The 26677-nt window shown below is 40.5% G+C and overlaps 1 protein-coding gene across 3 annotated transcripts in view; it reads left to right on the top strand.

Annotated features, from left to right (window-relative positions):
* Positions 1 to 738: 738 nt before the first annotated feature.
* The window catches only part of Eml4 (EMAP like 4), a 125002-nt gene continuing 99063 nt past the window's right edge, over positions 739 to 26677 (top strand). For 2 of the 3 annotated variants that reach the window (XM_038320360.1, XM_038320359.1), the window contains exon 1: positions 740 to 1016. Coding sequence is in view for 1 of the 3 variants with exons in the window: in XM_038320361.1 (XP_038176289.1) it covers positions 992 to 1016 (25 nt within the window). In the remaining 2 variants the exon portion in view is untranslated. Of the gene's footprint in view, positions 1017 to 26677 lie in introns of all 3 variants that reach the window. The other variant, XM_038320361.1, reaches the window with a different exon arrangement.

Raw genomic sequence — 26677 nt, 5'->3', positions numbered from 1 at the left:
GGCAGGCTACCTTGTCCCCACCACTCCTACCCCAGGGGCTCTCAACCTGGTATGTCCTGCCTATCAGATATTTACATTATGATTCGTAACAGTTGCAAAATTAGTTATGAAGTAGCAGCGAAAATAATTTTATGGTTGGGGTCACCACAACACGGGGAACTGTATTAAAGGGTCACAGCATTAGGAAGGTTGAGAGCCACTGAGTAAAATGAACTCTTCATCCAACACTAACATTGCTTACTTGTTCTGTGTCCTGGGACCTATGGCCATGGCAGTGCTGGACCCAAGCTGGTCAAGAAGTCTTGCCTCTATTTTTATTATTTCTCACCTGACTAAAGGAGAGGGGAACCCCAGGAAGGGGGAATCCCTTCTCTCACTTGTTTGTCTCTTTATCGTCCTTGGGGGATTATCTCCCTTCAAGAGAACTCCAGATCGAGAAATCCCACCAGGCACTTGAATTTCCCAAGCAGCAGGATGCCTTTGAGCCCCCCCCCCCCCCCTCACTCGGCCCCAGCTTCGGGTTGGAGGGACCTGGGCCGCGAACCCGGAGCAGAACGCAAGCTCAGACACTATCATCTCAGCTCCAAGAACCTCGCGGGCCGCAGAGGCCCGGCAAAGAAAGGGGCGTGCCGCGAGAAGCCCCGCCCCGATCCGTCACGTGGGGGGCGGGATCGGAAGCGTGACGGCGTGCGCGGAGGCGGGGCCGTGGCTGCGCGCGGGCGCGGGGGCGGGGCGCTGCGCTCACTGCTGCGGCTTGGGAGAGAGGAGAGAGGCCGGGAAGGCGGCGGGCTGTGCGGCTCTCAACCTGATTGACCGAGCAACCGACCCCCCGGGCTGACGGACTGACGGGCGGACGGCGGAGGCGGGAGTCAGGAGCCGTGTCTGGCGACGCTGAGGACGAGCGCGTCAGGCTCCGCGGCCGCCACTCGGTCAGCGTGCTGAATGAAGCGCCCGCCCCGCTGAGCCCCGAGCCCGGCGCGTTCCCCGCAAGATGGACGGTTTCGCCGGCAGCCTCGGTGAGTCCGGCAGCGGGCTCGCGCCCCTCGTGCGTAACCCGGGACCCCGGCTTCCTGCGCGCGCGCCGCGGGCCCTGCTCCCCGGCTGCCCCTCCGGGTGGCCGCCGCTTCCCGCACATGGTCCCAGCGAGGCTGCTGCCCCGCCGCAGCCGCCGCCTCCGGGACGGGCGGCCCCTCCCCCATGCAGCCCTCGCCTCCAGACCCTCCTTTCTTCCCAGAGCCCCCTTCAGTGCGGGGGCCGTTCTTCCCCTAGGCGACCCCCAGAAACTGCTACGTCCCTCCAGGCACACTTAGCACCGTCCTCCGACCCCGATTAAAGTCGGAGCACCCCTTCATCAAATACAAGGGTCTATCTTTCCACTTACGGAGTTCTAGGAGGACTGGGGCAGCCTTTCCGCAGAGAGTAGGGACCCACTTGTGAATTGGAGGCACCCCTCGTCAGTCTTTATATTTGGAGATTTATTAAGTAGACCTTGGTAACTGATAACTTCCCTCCACTTCTCTGAACATTTTGTAGTGGTGGAGAGAGAGCACCTCATTTACTCAATACAGGAAAGGAAGAGGTGCATCTGTGTTGGGGTACCCTCTTTAAGAGTGAAAGCAGAAGTATGTGTTCTCCATTGCATGCTGGAGAGAAGTAATCCTGTCCAATGAATCCATAAGAAAGGGGGCCTCGATCGGGAAAGAAAGGATTCTCCATTTTTGGAATATGCTGTCTTTGTGGAATGGAGAGAAAGAGAATAGATTATTCGGTAGGCTGAAGTGTCTTAGTGTTCCTTTAGCCAGAATACAGGTGGTAAATTTTGTGACTGGTCTGAGGAACAGAAGATCTCTAGGGTAGCCAGTACCTGTGTCTGGAATTACGATTCTTTGAGGCCACTGGAATCCAGTTACTGTAAAGATTGAACTCTTAAGTGTTATGGTGAGAGAAACGATTCCGCTCTGGCAGATACTGCAGTTATGTGATACCCGCTGCTGGATTTGATTTTATGTTAAATATTTTATGTGGTGGTAGCCTGTATTCAGATGCTTTTCTTTTCCATTTCTTGATAATAAATCTCTAGTTAGTTAATGTTCATGGATCAGTAAACCATCTGGCTCTAACCCATATTTTAATCTGCCCACACAAGGTTGGGATTAATGGATTATAAAAGTAGAATAAAAAGCAAGTAGAAGAGCATCAGGTTCTTGCAGTTGTTAAATAGAGTCACAATTTTGGTCTTGATTTTCTTGAGGAAAAAATTGTTATTACAGTGCTTGAGAATGGAAATCCGAAAATAGGAGCAACTCATTGTGGCTCCTTTCTCTCCTAAGACACCTGTTGTCCATTATCTAACCTTTGATGTCTTATAATTCCTTACATAGTGAAGTTATTTCACTCTTGGGCTCCTTTTAGAGGGGCATTAACTTTTCACTGGTTCTTTTTTAGTTTCGTGCCTGGGTTCATTCTCCGGTTCATATTGGCTGGAACACTGGCCTGCATGTCCACTAACGCGCCGATTATGCACTTGGCAAAAACAAATGAGTATCTTTGGGGGGCTGTGATAATCTCTGTATGTAATGGAGTCTTTACCCATTTATGCCTTTCTTTGGTTCTGAGGAATCCTGGAAGCCTGCGTTTTTTGAAAGTCTTTTCAGCAACTGGAGCCCTTAAGTTAATTTTGAAAATATATGCTTTGTTAAAACATCTTCATCCCGTAACTAATCCAGGAGAGGCAGCAGAAAGGAGAGTTACAATAGGGAAAACAAATCCTGTTTTTATGGCGTATTAATGATATGCAGTGTTGGGCTTTAAAAATTCATCTCATGCCATCTTTTGTGATCCCAGTGTTGGATTAAGAAAAAATTACTCTGATTGATTTGATGCCATCTTTTGGGTGGTACAATTGATGAGACTTTCCTTATCTTTAGATTTGGTGTTGTCCAGGTGGGATGTCGGCGGAGACATGCCTGTGTCAACTGAAGGAAGGAAAGAAATAGTTCTTGTCTGTATTCTAGAGTTGCCCCGGAAGAAGAAACTTCTTAGCAGGAGCTATGCTTTCTCTTTCTGTCCCCTTTTAAGAGTCAGACTAGGCCCCATCTTAATTGAAACCGTAAAGGGTTGGGAGTGGGGGAGGGGAGCTGGTATATTTTACTAGTACCCTTTAAGCAGAGCTCTGCTCAGCTCTTGCCAAATTTCTTGTTTCTGTTCCCCGTATGCAGTTCATTAGCCTGGAACTTAGAGTTACATTGATCTTTATTTTATCATCAAGAGAGCCATTAATATAAAAGAAAGCAGTTATGTTTAAAAACTTCTTTTTCGACTGAAGAATTGCAAACATGTGAAATTCTTCTGGGTAACAGACGCTGAAAGCATTTTTTCTCAAGGAAGTGGATGCCTGCGTCTAGATGGGGTCTTGGAAACTTGTGAGAAGACCACATTTTTATAAGCATAGAAACTCAGTGTTTGATCAGCAGAATGGTTCTTTAAAAGCTGATTATCGAAGGGAATCTGGTAGTGAATCATCTTGTCAATCGGAAAGATTTTAAGTTGAAGCTGAGCCTTAGAAAGAGTGTTTGGGTAGGAACACACTGCTGTGCATGCTGTGGTGCTCTGGGGCACCAGAGGTAGGAATATTAGATGACTGGCCATTTTGATGCCACGCTCAAGTTATGCATTTCTTGTATTGCCCTAGTTTTATGTAAAAGCAACTGGAGGATCTGTTTACTCTGCAGCTAATGAATTTCAGGTAGTTTGGCTGGCAGGTGCTTGGAATTTCTCCTGGGTACAATATCTTTCATTACATACATTAGGATCACTGGAAAAGGCAGCACTTGGGAAACGGTTCTTGTTTTTAAAGTTAGCCCGTGTTATTTTGGTGTGTTGCCTCCACATATGGGTATACATACAATGTCTCACAGTATGTATCTTAAACCTCAGGTGTGTTTGCAAAAATAGGAAAATATCAGTAAATCCCACTTTTCTTACTGATTTTCATGAGGCAGGGATTGGATACATTTCATTCTCAGTCTTTTATCATGCTTTTCTTATATAAGTTTTTAAAATTTAAGAAGACTTATTTTATGGGTATGAGTGCTCTTATCCTGCATGTACAACTTTATACCAGAAGAAGGCATCAGATCTCATTACAGATGGTTGTGAGCCACAATGTAGTTGCTAGGAATTGAACTCAGGACCTCTGGAGGAGCAGCCAGTGATCTTAACTGTTGAGCCTTGTGTGTGGGGGGGGGGGGCTTTGGAGCCTATCCTAGAACTAGCTCTTGTAGACCAGGCTGGTCACAAACGCTTGCCTCTGCCTCCCGAGGGCTGGGATTGAAGGCGTGCGCCACTGCTGCCTGGCTCTATTTAAGTTTTTAAGTCAGTTTTTGTTTTGTTTTTTTTTTTGGGTCTTAACTACTTAGTCCAGGCTGGCTTGAACTGATGGTTCTGGTGGGAGCATCAGCTAGATTACACACCCTGGGATATTAGTTTTTCGTAATAAAAGTTTTAATTTAATTTTAATATGTTTATCTTGGGATTCGCCTAAAGGTGAATGTTTGCATTTTAAAGAAAGTATAAACTTAACCATGCCAGTTTGCCATATAAAATTCAAATTGTAATACAAGAAGGTTATGTGTGAGAATTGCATTTTCTCATGTATCTCAGGCTGGCCTCAAAGTCACTGTGGCATTGATCCTCCTGTGCCTGCCTACTGAGCATGTGTCACTACATTTAGTTTATAGGGTGCTCCTTGGATTATGGAGTAATAAGGGTGCTCACGGATTTATAAATGGTAGGCAAGCACTCTACCGACTGAACTACATCCTCAGCTCAAATCTTGCTTTCTTAAAAGAGCAGTACAGGATTTCATTTTTGTATTTTTGAGCAGGTTCCTACATAGTGCTGATTGGCCTTGAATTTACTCCATAGCTGAGACTGGCCTTGAATGGTTGATCCCTGTCTCTTCCTTCAGAGTCTGGGTCTGTGGGGGGTGCTCCACTACAGCAAGCTCTTTGTTAACTTTTTAATTTATTTGTGAAGCAAGGCATGCTACGTTGTCTTGGCTGGCCTTGAACTTTTGGGCTCACGCCACCCTTCCAGTAGCTATGATTACTGGCACATGCCACAATGCCTGGCAGATTTTCAAATATTAAGCTAGCTTCGAACATCCTTTCAGTATTCAGTAAGCCATTTTTTTCATTTAATCATTTGAGATTTTTTTCCTAAATAACTTTTAATTTCTTATTGGTTGTCTTGAAGAGCAAATATAGCCTTAATTGGTGACTGGGGAAGCGGTTCAGTAGGAAAAGTGCTTGCTGGATGTGAGTTTAGATTCTCAGCACCCATCTGAATGCTGGATGGGTGGCTCAGTGAATTTATAATTCCACCGTCCAAACCATTGACTTCTGGTTTTAGTGGAGAGACTCATGAATAAGGAAGATTCCTGATGCAGCTGGGCGCTGGTGGCACACACTTTAGTCTCAGCACTCGGGAGGCAGAGGCAGTTTCAAGGCCAGCCTGGTCTACAGTATGAGTTCCAGAACAGCCAGTGCAACACAGAAAAACCCTATCTCAAAAAAACAAAAAGATTCCTGATGCCAGACAGTATCAGGCAACCATATACACCTACACACACGTGTACACATGTATACTTGAACATGCATATGCCGCATACTCTAACACATGCAAAAAGAACATAGTTATATATAACATAATGAATACTAACTCTTAAATGTAGTTACAGTATCTACAGCATGAGTTAGCTAGAACATTGCTGAATGTGTGGATGAATGCCATAGGTGGACCAGCTCTATGCTTTTTTGTTGTTGTTGTTTTTGGAAGACAGGGTTTCTTTGTAGCTTTGGAGCCTGTCCTGGAACTTGGTCTGTAGACCAGGCTGGCCTCAAACTCACAGAGATCCTCCTGCCTTGCTTCCTGAGTGCTGGGATTAAAGGGCTTGTGTCACTACTGAATGGCAAGTTCTATGCTTTTGTTTGTTTGTTTTTTGAGACAGGGTTTCTCTGTAGCTTTGGTGCCTGTCCTGGAATTCGCTCTGTAGATCAGGCTGGCTTTGAACTCACAGAGATCCTCCTTGCCTCTGCCTTCCAAATGCTAAGATTAAAGGCATGCACCATTACTGCCTGGCATATACTTTTTATCCTTAAAGAAAGGACACAAAAAGACATGTTTTTGTCCTTCAGGAGCTTACTGCCGATTTTAAGTAGGCATCTAGAGATGTTTTCTACTAAGTGTAAGTAAAATACCAGAAATGGAAGCAAAGGAGGGAAGCACCATTTAAAATGCTGTGCTGTGTATCAAAACAAGTGATTTCTGAGAGTGAACATCTGGAGATTGCTAGATATCTATAAAGTCTGGCTTTTTAAAATCATGAAAGAATGTGTTTGGCAGTCCAAATTCCAGGGATTTATATGACTAGGTTGTTATCTGTCTTGTGTTTAAATCTAAATTAGTTACAGAAAACCTGTTTTGTATATGAGAGCTCATTTCTGTATTATGTAAAACGTCACTATTTGTTCATAGGAAATTTGAAAGCATTTTGATATTTAAATAGATGGATCATAAGACCTTTTAAAAGTCCAAGGAAATAGTTCAGCAGTTACTGTGTTAGTGTGGAAAATAGCATGCATGTTGTGGATTTCTGTCTGTGCGTTACCTTTTGTTCTATAGTTCTGGTTGCCTTAGATTAGCATAACACCTTAAGTTTACATAGTGCTTTGTAGTTTACAAAAAACCTTTTCTTGAATTTTATATGTGATCTTAAGAACAGCTTTTACATAAAGTTTCTTTTTTAAAACTATATGATGTGTACTCTTTTTTTTCTTTTGAGAAAAGATTAACTCAAAGAATTTGTGTCCATGTTAAACAGTAAAGCAGTGACAAAAATAGAACGGTAGATTGTATTTCATATATTCTGTCTGTGTGCAACTGATGTTAACAGGTCTTCCCCTATGTCCAGAATTTTAATACTGAAAATCATCTGTTTCACTCTCATATTTTCCTGTTGGCACATAACCATTTAAGAAACAAAAACAAAACCACAACAAAACAAACCAACAAAAACTCTGAACTCACTTTCAGTGATAGTGTTTGGTATTCTTTCACTATTCTGTTAGTGTCTGCTTTTGAGACAGGGTCTTGCTCTGTAACCTAGAACTGCAGGTCCCTGAACTGAGGTTCTCTCCTCAGCCTTCCTAGTGCGGGCATTATGGGCATGTGTCACCATGCCTGCTCCGTTAGTGACTCCTCAAATCTCGGAGATATATCAAATATAAAATAAATCTGGAATCTTTCTCTTTTAAATCACCTTTTCAAAATGATTTGAGCTGGGTGGTGGTGGCGCACACCTTTAATTCCAGCACTCGGGAGGCAGAGGCAGGCGGATCTCTGAGTTCAAGACCAGCCTGGTCTACAAGAGCTAGTTCCAGGACAGGCTCTAGAAACTACAGGGAAACCCTGTCTCGAAAAACAAACAAACAAAATAAAGAAAGCAAAATGATTTGACTGTTGAAGTCTCTTATTCAGTTTTTGTAGAATCATTCTGTTAGAGCGCTCTGCTTTGCTTCTTACTGCGTACTCTGCTTGAGACACTAGGTCCAGTCCTCCAGCACTGTGAAGAAGTAACTGATGAGAACAGAGAGGCTGAATGTAATGGCATACACCTATAGTCCCAGCTCTAGGAGGTGGAAGCAGGTACATCAGGAATTCAAGGCGAGCCTCAGTTACAGCAAGTTTGAGTTGAGACTAGCCTGGGCTATATGAAACCCAGAAAAGATGATAGGGAAAGGAACTGCGAGTCTTAAACATTTTTAATATGGCAGGGGGAAAGTGGCAAGGAATCAGACAATGTCCTGTGATTTCAGACTGGATGATAAAATACTTCATGTAGAAATTCACACACATTTATATAATCTATAACTTCAGCGTAACCTTTGTAAAATGGCCAGTGACTTAGCATCCTTGTCTATGATTTCAAAAACCACTGCAGAGGCTTGATTGCTATTCAATGTAAAATGCAAATACAGTGTTCTTATCTAAGCACTCATCAACCAAAGGCAAAGTTTGAATTTCAAGTGTTTAACTCAATAAAACTGCCATTTTATTCTATCTTATTTGGCTTTTCAAGATAGGGTTTCCCCTGTGTATCCCTGGCTGTCCTGGAGCTTGCTCTGTAGACCAGGATCTCCTCGAACTCAGATCTGCCTGCCTCTGCCTCCCAAGTGCTGGGATTAAAGACGTGGGCTACAATGCCTGGTGCTTGTTACCTTTTCCTATTTCTTAGTTTCCTTTTCTACTACCATAATTCATACACTTCTTGGATTCATACCATACTTAGATTTTATTAAGTTTGATTAAGTCTAGTAAAAAATTATGGCCCAAGTTCTGGGGTAATGCTTTGAATTTGCAAATCATTTGCATAACCTATTAATTGATTCTGAAATCAGTTTATTAAGTCAAGACCAACATTTAAAAAAGACAAAGGCAGGAAGAAAGATTATAAAATGCCAGTGTTCCACATGATAATGCCCAAAACTTTAAATTTTAATTGTGTGTGTTTGACTTAAAGTTTCTGTGGGTCATGCTTTGAAGAGGTAGACATTTTTGTGGCTAACCTCTATCTGAGAGAGGAGATAGGAATGCTGACATATATGAAAGTGGGTGAGCTGTTAGAAGTTACAAGGAATAGTGTGCAATCTCTTGGAAAACTTAAGGATCTGAATGTAGAGAAGGGAGACAAACCTGGTACCTTATAATAATATAGTTTTATAAATTGATAGGATATATTTACTTTGTCAAGTGATTCTTTGATTTGTAATTAGGATTTAGATTTACCATCTATCTTAGCTTTTAAAAAATGTGTATTAAATTTTCAATTATTTGTGTGTGTCAGGTGGAGTTGGCAATATATGTATGTGAGTGCAAGGGCCCGAGAGGCCAGAAGACAGAGTCAGATCTCCTGGAGCTGGAGATGCAGGCACTTGTGAGCCTCCTTATGTGGATGCTCAGAACCAAACTAGGGGCCTCTGCAAGAGTAGTATATATTTTCAACCTTTGAGCCTTTCTTCAGTTCTTATTTTAGCTTTTTAAGTGGAATTTTCTGTCTTGACTTAGTAATTAAATGATTCTAAATAGACTCCATCCACTCTTGATGTTCAACTCAGGTTGATTTTTCTTTATCCTGGAGTCTGTTCCTGGTTGCTTTAGTCTTGTATATTCAAACCATTGAGTATAGTGTTCCTAAAGTGGTAACTTTGTACTTAACACCTAAAGAATATGGGCCTATACTCAAAAGGTGAAACCTGTCTAACTTAAATTTATGTTTATTCCTATGATATGATTATTTTGAGACCATAACAAGAATTGCTTCAGATAGGAATCAATAACTGACAAACCTAGAGGGGAATTTGATGAAAACAAGATGTCTGCATGACTTTAAATTTCTCCTTTTTGTGTGCTTATTAGAAATAGTAACTGCACATTAACAAAGCCAGATCACACCATGAGTGCATAATCAAAACAAATACTGCCAGTGGACATTGTGTGCCTTAATGGCTTGCTTTTTTGCCTCCACCATGAATGAATAGCCTTAATCTAATCTTTCACACTACACACACACACACACACACACACACACACACACACCGCACATTCTTTATAAAGATAGTCTTTTGAAGTAGTCCAGATTAAAGGAGAACAAAGAAACATTGGACATGTTTTAGAGAGAAAAATACAATAAAGAATATTCACTTGATAACTTTAGAGTTTATGTGGTAGAAGAGATAAAAATGTTATATCAGTGTTTAACTTACTAACATTGATAAATATCCTAAAATTATGCATGGAGATGGTTTTATTCTTAAGAAATACACAGTGTAGTTGGTAGGGAGAAAGGACCATGGTGTCTGTAACATTTTTGTTTGTGGCAGGATCTCACTATGTATCTCAGCCTGAGCTGGAACTCATTGTATTGCCCACATGCCACACTCCTGTGTCAGCCTCCAAGTGCTGGGAGCAGGTATGCACTACCACACCTACTGTGTATAACTTTTAAATGGTTCATTAAAAATGTCTATGTTTTATGGGTAAATATATATACATATGTAAATAGCAAATGAATAAACAGACAATGTTAACAGCGAATTTGGTAATAGCCGTGTGCGGTTTTGTTTTTTTTGTTGCTTCTGTTCTTGTAGCTTTTCTGTGACCCTGGCATTTTCCTTTTTCATTGTCTGTGGCTTTTCGAGACAGGGTTTCTCTGCGTCTCTTTGGCTGTCCTGTAACTCACTCTGTAGACCAGGCTGGCCTCAGACTCACAGAGATCCACTTGCCTCTACTTCCCGAGTGCTGGGTTAAAGGCATGTGCCACCACTGCCCAGCTACCTTGGCATTTTCTAAATCAGAGTTTTAAAAAATTGCGTGAACTTTGCACTATATTCTACAATATATAGCTTTTAAAAAATATGGAACTCACTGTCTCGGAAAATTCCAGGGCAAACCCTTGAGATCAAACTGTGGCTGTGAGAAGGCTACATGTGTATGTCCTGTGGCTTCTCTGTATCCGAGGCCTCGCTTTGAGAAGCATGCCTCTGGGCTAGAGGCTGCTCTGGTTCAGATTTAGCAGATGAACATTTTGTGTTTTGCTCAGCACTTTGTGTATTTCAGAAATTGAGAAGTTGGGAGTTGGAGAGACTGCTCAGCCATTAAGAACACTACTTGCTACTCTTTCAGAGAACCTGGGTTCGATTCCCAGTACTCATATATGGCAGTTCACAGTAGTCTGTAACTCCAGTTCCAGGGTCCCTGACCACTGCAGGCACCAGGCATGCATGTGATACACAGACATAAAATACCCATAAACATAAAATAAATATGCATATTTCTAAAAACCAGGACATTTCACTTAACAGTCTTGGTCTTTTTGTTTGTTTTAGTGGAAGAATAGATTGATTTGCCACTTTATGCGTTTCAGATAGTTTACATGTTCAGTAAGTGATGCATCAGGCAAAGTGTTCTTGGTATGTTCCTTATTCTCATTTCCTTTATTGCCTGTCTTGGACTCTGTAGACAGTTGTGTGCGGGTTTACCTAGCCAGGAGGCGGTGAGGGGGCCTGCTTGCTGTCTTCACTACATTTTGGGCAGTTTGAGAACCAAGTTAATGAGCTGATGCCCACTGCCCTCCTGACATATGTTGATTTCCTGTAAGCAAGGACATTACTTGGTTTAGCCGTAGTACAACCATCAGTATTGGAGAATTGGTGATCCAGTGTGGAATTGTAGCTGCAGTGTCTCTCTAGCTTCCTTCAGATGTCTTAATCTTTTCATGAGTCATAAACTTCACACTCCAGAATGTTATCTGTAGACTGTTCTAACCTTGATATCGCCCCATTAGATTCAAGTTACATATTTTGAGAAGAAATACCACAAAATGAACCTGTGTTTCTGTCATTGCTTCTTAACGGGTGACATCTCCTATTATTGGTTATTTGATTAAGGTCTTTCACTATAAAATTACTTTTCTCTTTAGTTTGTAGGAAGTATTTTGTAAGTGAGCCTTGAAGGTATAAAAGTTCTTTTCAGGCCGGGCGGTGGTGGCACATGCCTTTAATCCCAGCACTCTGGAGGCAGAGGCAGGCGGATCTCTGAGTTCGAGGCCAGCCTGCTCTATAAGAGCTAGTTCCAGGACAGGCTCTAGAAACTACAGGGAAACCCTGTCTCGAAAAACCAAAAAAAAAAAAAAAAAAAAAAAAAAGTTCTTCTCAGCCCTTCATGGTATTGGTTTGTTTCTATCCGTGTGGACTAGAATGCCCTGTTTTTTTATTGAAGGGGTTATAATCCATTGCTGTTCTTTGTTTGTTTTGGTTTTTGGAAACAGGGTTTCTTTGTAGCTCTGGAGTCTGTCCTGGAACTAGCTCTTGTAGCCTAGGCTGGCCTCAAACTCAGAGATCCTCCTGCCTCTCCCTCTGCTGGGATTAAAGGTGTGCACCACCTCCACCCAGCCATTGCTGTTTATTTTGAGGTTCACACTGGCTTCAGTTTGGCTAGTGGGTACTCATGCAAGCTGCATTCTGTTTTCTCTGATATTTTCTTGTTTTCTTACAATAACATGATCCAGGCTCGCCTTGTACTCTTCCTGCTCCAGCCCTGGAATTGGCCATCTTTACAAGGAAACTTCATTCTCTTTTGTGGAGAATAGTATTTAGAAGCCATCACTATGTACTGGCTGTACACATGGCTATCATTCTTGAAGAGTAGTCAAAACTGGAGTGTGTATGTGGAGCTACAGATGAAATTACATCTGTGTTTGGTTTTTTTAAATGCATAGGGCTCATTTTAATTTTCTTAACATATTTCTAGCTAATTCTCCAAATTGTGAGGGATTTGGTCTTCAGTTTGCTTAAGCAGTCTCCTGTCTTAACTCCTCACCAGTTCTGGTTTAACCCCTTTGTATAGACCAGCATCTTCATCTCGTTTGAGTTCTAGCATGAGAGGGCAGGTGCCTTTTTCATTCACTTTGATTTTGACACCTGCACAGGACTTTGACACCCTCTGCTGGGCCACTCTTGCCTGTCTTCTTTAGGTACCTTTTTTACGCTTTCTCGGGACTTTTGGACTGACAGTTTGTTTTGAGACAGGAATTCATTTACTCAGGCTGGTCTTGAATTCATGTTCCTCCCAAGTACTGGAATTACAGGCATGCGTCACCACTCCTGGGTGTTGTAAAGAGAGGGCCCACTTGTTCTTAGCCGCCCAGCTAGCTTAGCCCCAAAATAACCACACAGAAACTGTATTAATTAAAACACTGCTTGGCCCATTAGCTCTAGTTTCTTATTGGCTAACTCTTACATCTTAATTTAACCCATTTCTATTAATCTGTGTATATTGCCACACAGCTGCGGCTTACGGGCAAGATTCTTACCAGTGTCCGTCTCAGGTGGAGGATCCATGGGGTCTCTCTGACTCTGCCCTTCTTCCTCCCAGCATTCAGTTCTGTTTTCCCCCGCCTGTAGTGAGGACGTGAGCGGGCAGGCCTGTTTTTCATCCCACCCGGCTCCCGGCCGCCTGGCTAGTTTATGCACCGAAATAACAACACGCAGATTATATTCATTTAAACACTGCCTGGCACATTAGTTCCAGCCTCTTATTGTCTAATTCTCACGTCTTGATTAACCCATTTCTAATAATCTGTGTAGCACCACGAAGTGGTGTCTTACCGGGAAAGATTCAGCATGTCTGACCTGGTGGCTGGCTTCATGGCGACTGGCTCAGAGAGCAGAGGCAGGGCAATTGTCTGAGCCATCTACCTCACTTCCTTCTTCCTGTTCTGTCTACTCCACCCACCTAAGGGCTGGCCTACTAAATGGGCCATGACAGTTTCTTTATTAACGAATGAAATCAACACAAACAGAAGACTCCCACATCACCCGCCTACCTAAGTTCTGCCCTATCAAAAGGCCAAGGCAGTTTCTTTATTCATTAACCAATGAAGGCAACACATAAACAGAAGGACCTCCTATACCACCCGGGTGTTTTTAAATGTTTTCTTCACTAGCCTATATTAATTATACAGAATAATGGGTTTCATTATGACATTTACACATATGTATTTAATATGTTTTGATTATATTCATGGAGCTTCTCCACTCATTCCACTTTTTATAATCTGTTTCCCTTCCTTCTGTTTTCTCTTCCCTTCTGTTTTCATATCTTTTTTTATTCCCTCTATGGGAGAGGCGTACTTGTTGAATTTCAGTGGAGTTTACAGGAGCATAGATACCTTACCAGTAGCTACCCCCCTGAAGAAAGTGTCTCTTCCCCATCAACCATGAACCGCATGTGAATCCTCAGTGGGGGTAGGTGCAGGCCAGCACAGCCGCTGTGAGTGAAGAGCGGAACAGCACTCCGCATCACTGCTCGCTTTCGTTGCTGACCTTCTTCCTGCCCCTTCTCGAGAAGGTGACACAGACGTCTCATTCCTAGCTGAGTATTCAGCAGTCATTATCCTCAGTCTGCTGACCACTGCAGTGTGTGTCCAGGGAATAGTGGGCATAATAGTTATTTAGGAGGCAATTGGATGGGCATGGTTGTTTAGGCCAACGATATCAGTGGCTTCTCCTAGGGCCATGAGACCAAATATACATGAATTTCCTCTTGTGAGGCATTGTCAAATCCAGTAAAAAAGCAGTTAATTACCCCCATAATAGACTTGACACTGTTCATCAGTGGGCCCATCCAGCCTGGATAGGGGTACTAAGGCACATAAGGCCCACAGATAAATAAGTCTGTTGGTGATAATTCTCCCCCAGAGAGGATATAGATATAATAAGGTAAAAAGGTAGATTATTGAATCTGCTTTTAAAAAGCAACTACTAGTTTTAAATATTTTACATTGGATTGGATTTTTGTATATTGTATTCAAATTTTGTATATTGATACAAATTTGAGATTAATTTTGTTAAAACATACTGTACATACATTTCTAATCTTGTTCAAGGTATTGTACCCATACAGCTCGATTAACAATGTAATGCAAATTTCTAGTTCTTGAGTTATTATTACCAACTGTTTAGGATAATAAAGAAATGCAGGTTAATAGTCACCTATTACAATCAAACTTGTAGGCATATTAGGTATGTTTATAATGTCAGACATACATATTTTAGATAGACAGATCGTCTTCAGACACTTCAGGGATCTACAGAATATGGCATTTAAGATGTCTTAATAACATAGGTTCTTTTTATGACAATGAGACAAGTCTGCTCCTGGCAACACCTGTCTGCTTCAGAGAAGATAATGGAATCAAAGAAATTCCACATGAAGTTTACTTTCTTTGTGGCAAAAGTAAGCCACTGGGTAAGAAAGTGCCCTTACTTCTACTTCTGACAGTATTTTATCCTAATTGGACAAGCAGGACATAAAAGAGATTGATTGCCAAACCTTGTCAAGATAAGGTGGGAACAGTTCTTCAAAAATCCTGCTGTATAGAAAAGTTTGTTGAATATTCTAGACCTTTAGGCTGAAGATGGATGCCTCAACATTGCAGAGGAACCTTGGGTGTTGTCCAGGCAGCCAGCTGTCTCTGTCATTTCTCACAATTTTTTGAAAGTTGCTTGCATTTTCTGCTTACTCGGTTTGTATTATTTCCTTCTTGGGTCTCTGAGGGAGTTGAAGATGAGATATTTATATTTTTCCTTATTTAGCAGACTCAGAAAAGAAATTTACTAAAGAAATGTAAAGTTTATAAAGCTGAGAGACATAAAAGGATAATTTTGAGTTGGTAATACAAGTTAGAATAGAAAGTGAATGAGGTACAACACTTTGAACTCACCAAGATAGGATAGATAATGGAGAATTTTCTCTGAATTTGTCAAATGCTAATGGTCTAGACACTGTTGATGTATTGTATATATCAATACAATATATTGCATATAGCTATTGTACTTATTGTATATAGTTTTTCTTACATTAGTTATTGCTTTTTTAAGACAGAAAGGGAAATGTAGTGATATTTTATTTGTGTTTTAACAAATAAAGCTTGCATGAATATCAGAGTGCAGAGCTAAGCATTAGAGGTCAGGCAGTGGTGGCACATAACCTTAATTTCAGGACTGGGGGCAAACGGATCTCTGTTAGTTCAAGGCCACCCTGGGCTACATGAAATTCATCTAGTCTAAAAGAGAAGCAGAACTCACACAAAGGTGATCCTAGCACTTGGGATCACATGCCTTTAATCCCAGCACTAGGGAGGTGGAGATAGGCGTGATAGATTAAAAAGTGGGAGGAGACAGGAGCTCATGGCAGTCAGAGGACAGGTCTGAGTCTGTAGAGGTGAGAACTCTAGTGGCTGGCCGCACTGCTTCTCTGATCCTTCAGCTTTAACCCCCCATAGCTGACTCTGATTTTTATTATTAAGATCAATTAAAATGCATGCTACACCCAGTATCTTGTGTTACACTTTTAGCACTGTGAAAGCTAGTCCACATCGAGGGAGCTTCCAGCCCAGGCAGCTTATTCTCCTGTCCTGCTGCTAAGCTCTGTGGAATTGTCAACCATAGGGCTTTGCCATCCTGTTCTAGGGGGAAACCAACAGAAGTGGCAGTTGAGAATATTATTTTGGAGACCTCAGGACCTCCCTTATCAATAGTGTGTGTGTGTGTGTGTGTGTGTGTGTGTGTTACATGCACGTGGCAGCTAGACACCAACATTGGGTATCTTCCTCTATTCTCCACCTTTCTTTGATCTTTCCACATTTATCTACTTACCTACCTACACCCACCATGGCACACATGTGGAGGTCAGAGGACAGCTTAGGGAAGTTATTCTGTCTTTTCACTCTATGGGTTTCAAGAATTGAACTCAGGTTTTCAAGCTTGGTTACAAGCATCTTTATTCATCTAGCCATCTCCCTTGCCTTATTCTTTGAGGTAGAGTTATTAAAACCCTGAACCTAGAGCTCTTTGATTTGGTAGCTTATTGATTCCTGTAGGTTGGCCAGTGAGCTCCAGGGATCTTTCTGTAGTCTTTTCCCCACCCCGTGACCAGCGTGGGTTTTGCAGATGTGTGCCATCAGTCTAACTCTTACACAAGTGCTAGGGATCTGAACTCAGATCCTCGTGTGTGTGTGGCAGGCACTTTAATGACTAAGCCATCTCCCTTAGCTGCTAAATTTGTTTTCTTTTTTCAATAAAAAATTGATAAGCCAACTTTACTGAAGGCTAACTTTCGTTTTCTGTTATCCCAGTTCTGCTTATATGCATTTTAGTCTGCTAGAGCTACCATCATAAACTTTTGCACACTGGATGGCTTAACAGAATTTAGGTTTTTTTTCAGTGTCCTAGAAGGTCCAACCAAGATCAAGGCATTTGCTTTTTGTTTGTGGCCTCCCTCTCTGGTATCAGACAGCTAGTGCAATTTGTCTTTTCATTATGTTTGCATATCCCTGGTATCTCTATATGTGTCTATAAGTTACTGTTTCTTTTAAGGACATTCAATATGTTGGATAAGGTCCCATCTTTATAGACTTAACTAATTATATCTTTAAGAATCTTCTCTCCAAATACAGTCACACTTTGAGGTACTGTGGAGTAGGACTTCAGCATAGCATTTGGGGGGCATAGTTCAGTCTGCACAACATGCATGTATGTGTATATAACGTAAATAAGATTTAGGTGAAAATCAAATCATACCATATTGAGTAGTCAGTTTTGATGAGTGTTTTAATAGCTGCATGATGAATATAAATTAGTTTGAAAGTGTTTGCTGTCGGTGGGAAGATATTCCGGATGTCTAGTTCTTACTATCTCAATTCTATATTTAAACAGCGAATGCTTATCTTTGAGCTAGCTGTGGTTAGCTAATATGTGAGGGAGAGTGAGTAAAGAAAAACATGTAAGCAGAAGAATCAGCCATTTTCCTCCCTTAAAATTATTATGGCCGTCTTTTCTTAACAGATATAAATAGAAAGTTCAGTGTATTGCATTTCATTGTTTGTACATTTTGTCACCTTAAGTTGTTTGCATCAAACGTAATTTAACTTACTCTTGATGACTGGGGTGGCTGTTATGAGTGTCATACATGGTTGTTGTGGAATACAGTGGTTCCTTCAGGAGCTGTTTGTATATGTCATACAATAAGTATAGTAAGATGGTGAAATTATTGCACATGGTCTTGCTCTTTGTCACTTAATGCCAGTGTCTGCTCTGCTTTTTTTTTTTTTTTTTGAGTGTATATATTTTCAAAAATACTGTCATCAGACTTAAAATTCAATGGGACTTCTTGATATTAGATATATACAGGAAGGTATCTGTGATTGCCTGTCAGTTTATATTTTGAATTTGTATTGTGTTTTTGAGACAGGTTCCTTTCCTGGTTGGTATGGTACAAGCTATGTAGCCCGGGCTAGCCTCAGACTCCAGGAAATCCTCTGCATGCCAGATGCCTAGATGATAGGCCTGCACCACCACTTGTGACTGTGATCTCTTTAATGCCATTTCACAGTGGCTTATATTTAAGATCCATACATTGCATTTTATTGCTAGGTATCTTTAGAGAGAGAGAGAGAGAGAGTGTGTGTGTGTATCTATCTATATATATCTTTTTCCCCTCAATAGTTGGTTAAAGAAGTGGTTTTTTCTTTTATAGAGTTTTACACAGGCATTGATGATAAATCTTTTGGTACTATGTAACATGTTTCTTTGTTTTCTGTATATCCTTTAAAATGAAGCTCATGGATTTTTATCCTCCCTCCCTCCCTTCCTCCCTCCCTCTCTCCCTCTTCCCCCCCCCTCTCTCTTTCTTTTTCTTTCTTTCTTTTCACCTCAAACTGTCTTCTACATTGACTAGTAGGTGCCCTTGCTTTCAAATGTTCCTGTAGTGGTTTGAATGTATCTCTGAGAGGGTCAAATATTTGAACATTTGTTTCCCAGTTGGTAGCACTGTTTGGGAAGATTTAGGGGGAAGTATATCTCTGGAGTTGGGCTTTGTGAGCTAAAAGCCTTATGACACTTCCTGCTCTCTTCTTTGTGTTTGCATTTGGAGATGTGAGCTCTCTGCTTCCTGCTTCTGCTACTATTTGTCCCCAACCCTAGCACACACCTTGGCTCCCTCTGAACTGCACTCTTTCTTCTGTGAGGTGCTCTGGTCATTGTGTTTATCACAGTAACAGAGTATCGAATACAGCTTCCAGCGTGTCTTTTTTACATCCTGCTCTACTCCGGAAGCCAGCTATTTCTCCAACAAGTTGTGTTCTCTTTTAAATACAGACATGGTATAGTTGACTCTAGACATGTGTTTTGTATTGTTATTGGATCAGTATTTCTGATTTTCTTTTCCTTTTTAGAATTAAAATTTTTATATTCATTTATGTATTTATTGTGTGTATGCATGTACACATGTGCATATGTACAATTTGCAGGAATTTGCTTTCTTCCATCAGGTGAGTATCTGCGATTAAACTTGGGTGATCAAATTTACCAACTGAACCATCTCACTAGCCCCCCTCCCTTTTTTTGAATTTCCAATTTTAAATCTGTTGTAGGCTGGGAAACAGGTTTCAAAAGCCTGTTTGATGTATCTAAAGATTGTTTTGAACCTCAAAAAAGGAGGCCCCAAAATTGATGGTGTGTGACTTTAAATTGTAGGTCTAACAAAATAGACACCACTTGGTGTGGGAAGTCCTTCTGTATATGTGTTGCTTTTATTGGTTAATGAATAAAGAAGCTGTTTGGGCCTATGACAGGATAGAATAGAGCAAGGCGGGAATTCCAAACAGAGATAAAGGAGAAAAGAATGCGAGTCAGAGAGACACCATGTTGCTACTGAAGGAGATAGATGGATGCTGGAATCATACTGGTAAACCACGAGCCTCATGATGATACATAGAATAATAAAATCTGGTTAACTTAAGTTGTAAGAGTTAGTTCATAATAAGCCTAAGCTATTGGCCAAGCAGTGTTGTAATTAATATAGTTTCTGTATGTTTATTTCGAGTCTGGGCAACCAAAACAAATAGCCTCCACCAGCAACCACTTATATTTGTAATAGTATCAATAACAATGTAAGATTTATTTCAAATAGTTTTGAGCTGGGTGCAGTGCTGCATGCCTTTCCTCCTAGCACTTGGGAGTTAGATAGAGGCAGGCAGATCTCTGTGTTCAAGGCCAGTCTTATCTACAAAGCGAGTTCTAGGACAGCCAGGACTACACAGAGAGACCTTGTCTTGAAAAACCAAAACAAAAAAATAGTTTTGAGTGAGTGAGGTCTTTTAGTAAAATGCATGAGCTTTTAAGTTGATAAGCTTGACTTGTTGATAAGTGTATTTATATGTACATAGTAAAAATTAATAGACCGTTTATACTGTACTCTTTTTCTTTATAAGTTTATTATTGTATGTGTTAGGATTTGTGTGTATGGGAGAGTGAATACACACAAGCCTTGTTGCATATGTGGAGATCAGATTGGAGGTTAGAAGACAGATTCAGGAGTTGCTCTGTGGGGCCAGGGGCTAAACTTGGGTTATGAGACTTGCGAGGCAAGCATTTTTACCTCCTGAGCTGTCACACTGGCTCTGTATTTTCTTTGAAGATTATCGGTTAAATCTTTAGGAGTGAGCTGTTAGTATATCAAAGGTCGTATTATTCTGTGTGATATACTTTATAAGAATACATTTCTCTAGAGTAGTGGTTCTCAACGTGGATAGTGACCCATTGCTGGGGAGGACCTGGTGGCTCCTTTACAGCGGTCGCATATCAGATATCCATGTCAGATTCAGATACAGATATGAAGTAACAATGAGATAATTTTATGATTGGGGTCACCACAACATGAGGAACTGTATTAACGGGTCACAGCATTTGAAAGTTTGAGACTTCATAATTGTAGTTTTGCTACTGTTTTGAATTGTAATATAAATATCTGGCATGCAGGATGTATGATAGGTGACCCCTTGAAGGAGTCACAGCCCACAGGTTGAGAACCTCTGGGAAAGTGTCCTTTTTCTGACTTAACGTTAAGATGACTTCCTGTTTTAAAAGAGAACTGTTAAGTATTGCTTTCAAATATTTTTCTCTATTTATTTTTGCATGGTGATTTTGAAGTGGCTGTACTGTACTGGTTTTCTAAGTGATACTTGAGATCAAATGGCAAAATTTGTCTGCATTTTTCATTGAGTCATTTGTTCCAGAAAAGTGTCATAGCTGAATTCTATTGATCAGTGAGTGGGAGGTTTGCTTTAAAAAAAAATCACTTTGAAGGATATCCTGTTTTCAGTTTAGTTGGGACATATCTTTTGACTGCTGTTCATATTTCTTGGCATTCATCTTACTTTTTCAGTTTTTAGTTAATGATTGGTAAAATGTGTTTGTGTGCAGACAATGAATGGCTTCCCACTTCAGATAATAATGTAGATTGAGATCAGATACTAGGGAACAAAGTTTAAAATAGATTATTAGAAAGTCGGGATTTACTTTAAAATATTAATCTTGACTGTGAATGGGATGTAATGATTATACTGAAACTTGGTTTCTTTGAAACCCTTTTCCTTGGTTCATTAATGCAGTCATGGTAAGGTTAGGGAGTTTGAGTCTTCCGTAGGCTGCATAGTATTGTGATTTCCAATCCTACATATGCTCTGTAGTAAAAGGTTTTTCTTAACGGTCTGTAGATCACAGCATCACTGAGTGTAGTGGGAATTGGTGAGTGAGTCACTTGAAATCCCTGCTCCCATAAGGCTTATAATTCTGTGGAGGATTCAGGCAATATTTAGTCAGGAAATATTTATTGAACGCTTGGTATGTGCTCAGCAGTCTTCCAGCTATAAACAAAGCCCTTATGGGTTTATAATGTAGGCTTTTAAAACAGAATGGTGGGGATCATTTTGGTGAAGTATAGAGAGCTTTGGGAACCTGAAGGTTTACCTTAGGCCTCTCTCATTAGGCATTTCCCTCAAATTCAGACCTTTGTTTTAGCAGGGAGTAAGGTCAGGGCATAGTGTCTTCCCAAGATAGAGTGCAGAGGAATGTTTACTCTCCATGTCTGCCCCCACTCTGAAACAAACACCCGAGAAAAGGACAGAGCAGCTCACTTTTAGTTGCAGTTTTCAGTCTCTAGTGGGGCTGTCATCAGCTGTGCCCATCTGGTGGGAGTCTAAGTTGTTACTGAATTCTGTGGCTTTTGTCCTCTCTGTGTTACCTGTATTAGTAATAATTTTCTGTGATACTTGCTTTTTTTTCTTTTGTTTTTGATTATGAGTCTTGTGATTGGTGTGGTATATTTGCTTTAAGCAATTACCATTGCTTAATGTGGTGTTCGGATGCCTGTCATCCTAGGACTGAGGAGGTGAAGGTAGGAGGCCAGCCCTAGGAGCTCATAAGGAATCCAGGTAGAGGTTTGAGTTCAGGAACTTTATTGATACTGTAATAAATTTCCTAAAAGAGCCAAAACACCTTAATTTCAGTCTAAAACATAATTCAGGCTTAAAACCTTACCAGCAGTTCAGTAGATTTCATAGAACTAATTCCACGTGTCTGCCTTCATTTGTGGATGATGGTTATTGTCAAAATGAAGTATCTTAAATGTTCCAAAACCAAAACTTTGAGCAGTGCACAGACTTGGCAGATAGAGGAACATTCTGGGTTTCTAGATTATGGATGCTCAGTCAATTCTATGAAATATTCCAAAATCTGGGAAGCAAAACAACAAACCCCAAAACTACCAGATTAGAAACCCTTCTGGTACCAAGTATTTTGGGTAAGGAATGCTTACCTTGCAATATCTGTTGATAGCTTTTTGGTAATTAATATTAACTATGGCCCTAGAGTGAAAAGTCTTAACAATTCAACAATTACCCAATTATCTAATAATTTAATAAATATTAAGCAGATGCTTTATTGCAGTCTTTTTTTTATAAACTGGGACTAGCTATATCAATGAACAAAACAGATCCTTGTTCTCATGAAGCTTATAACAAAGGGAATTAGATAACAAACCATTTCATTAAATTCTCTGCTAGGAGGACAGTGACATATATGCTACTATAAATGGTTTCTTCTTGGAGTAGATGTTAAAATCGTCTGGTAGTGGCAGGTGAACTTTATGGAAAAGTCACTTGGGATGTGCAAAGCAGATAGTTAAGGTACAATAGTTGTTAGGCTCAGCGACATTTCTGTAGTCCCAGCTACACTGGAGCACAGGAGCTCAGGGTAAGGTATGCGCGAGCTGGAGCTTTGCTGTCACCTGATGCTAGCAAAGCATTATTGTCTGGGCCTTGTTTGCTAAAACTACCTTTGTGTGTTTAACATCTGTGTGTTAAGCCTATATTTCTCTTTTGTTTTGATAATGAGTTCCTATTTTCAGGTTAATTACTGTAGATTGTTGATGAATCTGAATTCAGAACCCCTATTCAATTACTAAGAATTCCTGTGAGGCTACTGAGATCTTGAAACAGCTGTTTGTGGGTGGTGGTGATGATAGAGGCAAACAGTGGGTTGTGTGACCAGGATGAGGTCACCTTTTCAACCTTCTGGCACTCTTTCTTTCCGGATTTTAACACCTACCTTGGTATGTAAGCAGTTTTGACTGTAACTGTGCTATCTGTAGAATGATACTAGGTTTGATTTTGTTTTTGAGTGAGACGTTTAGGGGTATGATTATGTTTTAGCCATGAAAGGAGTTGGTTCAGTAAACTGAAAACCATTGACAGCTTTCAGGTTCTGCCTACTCTAGGCAGTGTTGTAATGTCTAATCTCTGAATTTGACCCCATTCTGTTTTCACTAAACCCACATTAAGCCACTGATTTTTTTTCTCACTTACCATGGTGCCATGATTATGGTCACTCCCCAGTTTAGGGATATAAACTCTGAGCTTGGTCTCCAGATTGCCCTGAGCTCTGGCTATGCTCCTGGCAGTGCTGCTTTTTCTCTTTCACCACCTGATCCTTCCTTACTCCTGTGCTCATAGGATGGCTTCCGTACCTCTCCTATGCAGCAGCCACTCTTACCACTCTCTTTACCGTCCTTCTTTTCCTTTTCTTGCCATCTTGTTTCTTATCCATTAGTCAGTTAATAGTTTTCATTTTTCTCGCCAACCCCTGCTTATCAAGAACTGCTGGAAGTACTACCCCTTCCTTGCATTTCTTCAACCATTAGGGGTTTTGAATCTTTTTCTGGATGGATGTGTAGTACATTTGGTTTTGCAGAAATCAGTATGTACCTTAAACTGTTCACCAAGTGTCATCTTACTGTCATTTAGTTATTCGTGTTTACATAGCTTGATCTTTGTTAGGCAGTGTGTTTTGTAAGGAAGGGAATCTCTCTTATGTTTGGTAGGATTGTCTTTATTTTAATCCATTTATTTACTTATTGAAGATTTATTTTTTAATTATTTGTATGTATGTATGTATGTATGTATGTATGTATGTTTGGAGTATGTACAGGTACATTCAGGTGCCTGAAGAGGCCAGGGGGAGGGAGTCAAGATCCCCTGGCACTGGAGCTACAGGTGAATAAGAGCCACCTAATGTGAAATGAATTCAATGAATTCAAGTCCTCTGCAAGAACAGAACACACTCTTAATCACAGAGCCATCCCTTTTGCCCCCATTTATCTATTTTTATTACATTTATTTTATTTGTACGTGTGTGTCTGTAACCATGCAAGTGCCATGGCACATACATGAAAGTCTGAGGACAACTTGTGGGAGTTGGTTCCCTTTCTATTTTGTTGGGTCTGGGATTGAATTTGGGTCATTAGGCAGCAAGCACCTTTACCCACTGAGCCATCTCATCATATGTAGCCTATGCTGGCCTCCTGGTGAATTCTCCTGCCTTATTCTGCAAGTGCTGGGATCAGAGGTATGTGTACATTATTCCCTTCTTAGTTGAATTTTTATTGCACCCAACATACTGCATACTGTTGCAACATACTGTTGTACAAGGCTGCTTGTTTGTTCCCAGCTGCTCAGCCCTGAAATAATCACACAGAAACTAAATTATTTGCAATACTGTTTGGCCAATAACTTAAGCATATTTCTGGCTAACTCATATCTTAAATTAATCCATCTTTATTAATCTGTGTATCACCACGTGGCTGTTGCTTACCGACAAGGTTCCTGCTTGTCTGTCCCTGGTGACTTCGTGGTGCCTCAGACTTCGCCTTCTTTTTCCCAGCATTCAGTTTAGTTTTCCCCGCCTGGCTTTGTTCTACCCTATCACAGACCAAAACAGCTTCTTTATTCATTATCCAATAAAAGCAACACATATACAGAAGAACTTCCCATACTACTGCACCTTGAATATTAACTGCTCACATTTAGTGCCTGTCTCAACCAATGTAGGACATTATGGAATCAATGAATCTATTGTCTTAAACTTTTTATTTTTATGAACTCTTATTTTCTTCCCTGTGTGAAATTATAAACCTGTGATGTAGTGGGAAAACAACTGGTATATGAGTAGATACTAAAACTCCACTAAGTTATACAGAGGGAAAAATAAGTAAGATTAAGAGTCAGTAAACTGCTGCCTAGCACAGCCCCCACCCCGTATGTGTGTGTGACGCTGGATGGAACCCAAGACTTGTATATGCTAGACAAGTACTCTGCCAGTGAGTTATATCCCCAACCCTTTTGTTTTTGTTCAAGAATGGTTTCAACATTTTAAGCGGCTGAAAGCAGAAATCAAAAGAGTAATATTTTGCGACATATAGCAATTATGTGAAATTCAGATTTAACATAGATAGGTCACGTCTTATTGTTGGAACACAGGCATACTCATCTATTTAGGGGTGGATTGTCCATGGTTGCTTTCATGTGACACTGGTAAAGTGAATAGCCGGGACAGAAGTGGAATGGCCTGAAGTCTTTATGCTCTTGTTTTCTAACCCACCTTTTTAAAGTAAATTTATGAGCTTAACGTAATGACACATACCTTTAATCCCAGCCCTTGGGAGGCCTAGTCAGGTGGATTTCTGAGTTCAAGGCTAACCTGGTCTACATGGTGAGTTTAAGGCCAGCCAGGGCTATGTAGAAAGATGATGTCTCAAATAATTAAAAAAAAAAAAAAAAAGATAAAGCAGATGCTGATTCTTGTCCTGAACTAGCATAAGATCTTTGGAATTGCTAGGAAAATTCTAATAACTTGGTATTTTAATAGAAAAAGCTAGCAAAATATTAGCAAGGGCCACATTTTCTGAGGGTTTGTTTTTTATTTTGGGTAATTATTAATTCATTAACTTTACAGAATAATGATTTTTTTGTATTGTTTCCATATGTATGTATATTATGTTTATTCAGATCCACTTTCCCTAAAGCATTCTCTGGCTTCCCTCTTTCGTTTCCCCATTTGTCCTTTTCTCCTGCCAGTGAGTGTTTCGTTGTGGTTTAAGGTTGCCATATATGAGAGAAAACCTGCAATACTTTGGCTGAATACTGTGCTCTGGCTATTTAGGTCTTTTCTGCTTCCAAATAAAAATGTTTCTGCTTACTCTCTGTGAAAAACAAACATTATTGATGCTTTGATGGTATTGCATCAAATACTTATCAATTTTGGTAATATGGCCATTTAAACATTTTCAGTGTGGTCATGGGATGTCATTCCATCTTTTGGTTATCTTCACTTTCTTTCCCTAGTGCTTAGTGATTTTCATTGTAGTGGTCTTTGCACTTTGGGTGGATTTACTGCTAGAATGAATACATATATTTTAAGTTACTATGAATGGAATTTTCTTCTTTCTTGATGAGCTCCTGGTTAGTATATAGACAAACTACTCCATTTTGTATGCTGTTTTTTGCTTTGGTACATAGCTGAATTTGTTTCAGTTCTAAGAAACTGAAGAACTTTTGTTGGAGCCTTTAGTTTTAAGTATATTGTGTGCCAGCAGGGATAATTTTCCTTCCTCTTTGTATCCCTGTAGCCGTTTCTCTTGCCTTTAACAGTTCAGCAGAATTTAGCAGTGAGTGTCTCAAACCTGAGTTTTTCTTTGTTGATGAACTTTTTATCACTGCTTCAGTCTTGTTGACTGCTTTTCGTTGGTCTGTTTTGTATTTACTTTTAAATATATATCCTTAGCTAAATTTTGGTAGATCATATGTGTCTGGAAATTTCCCCATTTTATTTTTTCTGTTTGTTGGAATATAATTATTAAAATATTCCAGTGATGATCTGGATTC

Source organism: Arvicola amphibius, chromosome 2 (genome assembly GCF_903992535.2).
Source record: "Arvicola amphibius chromosome 2, mArvAmp1.2, whole genome shotgun sequence".
Taxonomy (NCBI): domain Eukaryota; kingdom Metazoa; phylum Chordata; class Mammalia; order Rodentia; family Cricetidae; genus Arvicola; species Arvicola amphibius.
The sequence above is the reverse complement of the archived record's forward strand: the minus strand, read 5'-3'. Positions and strand labels throughout refer to the sequence as shown.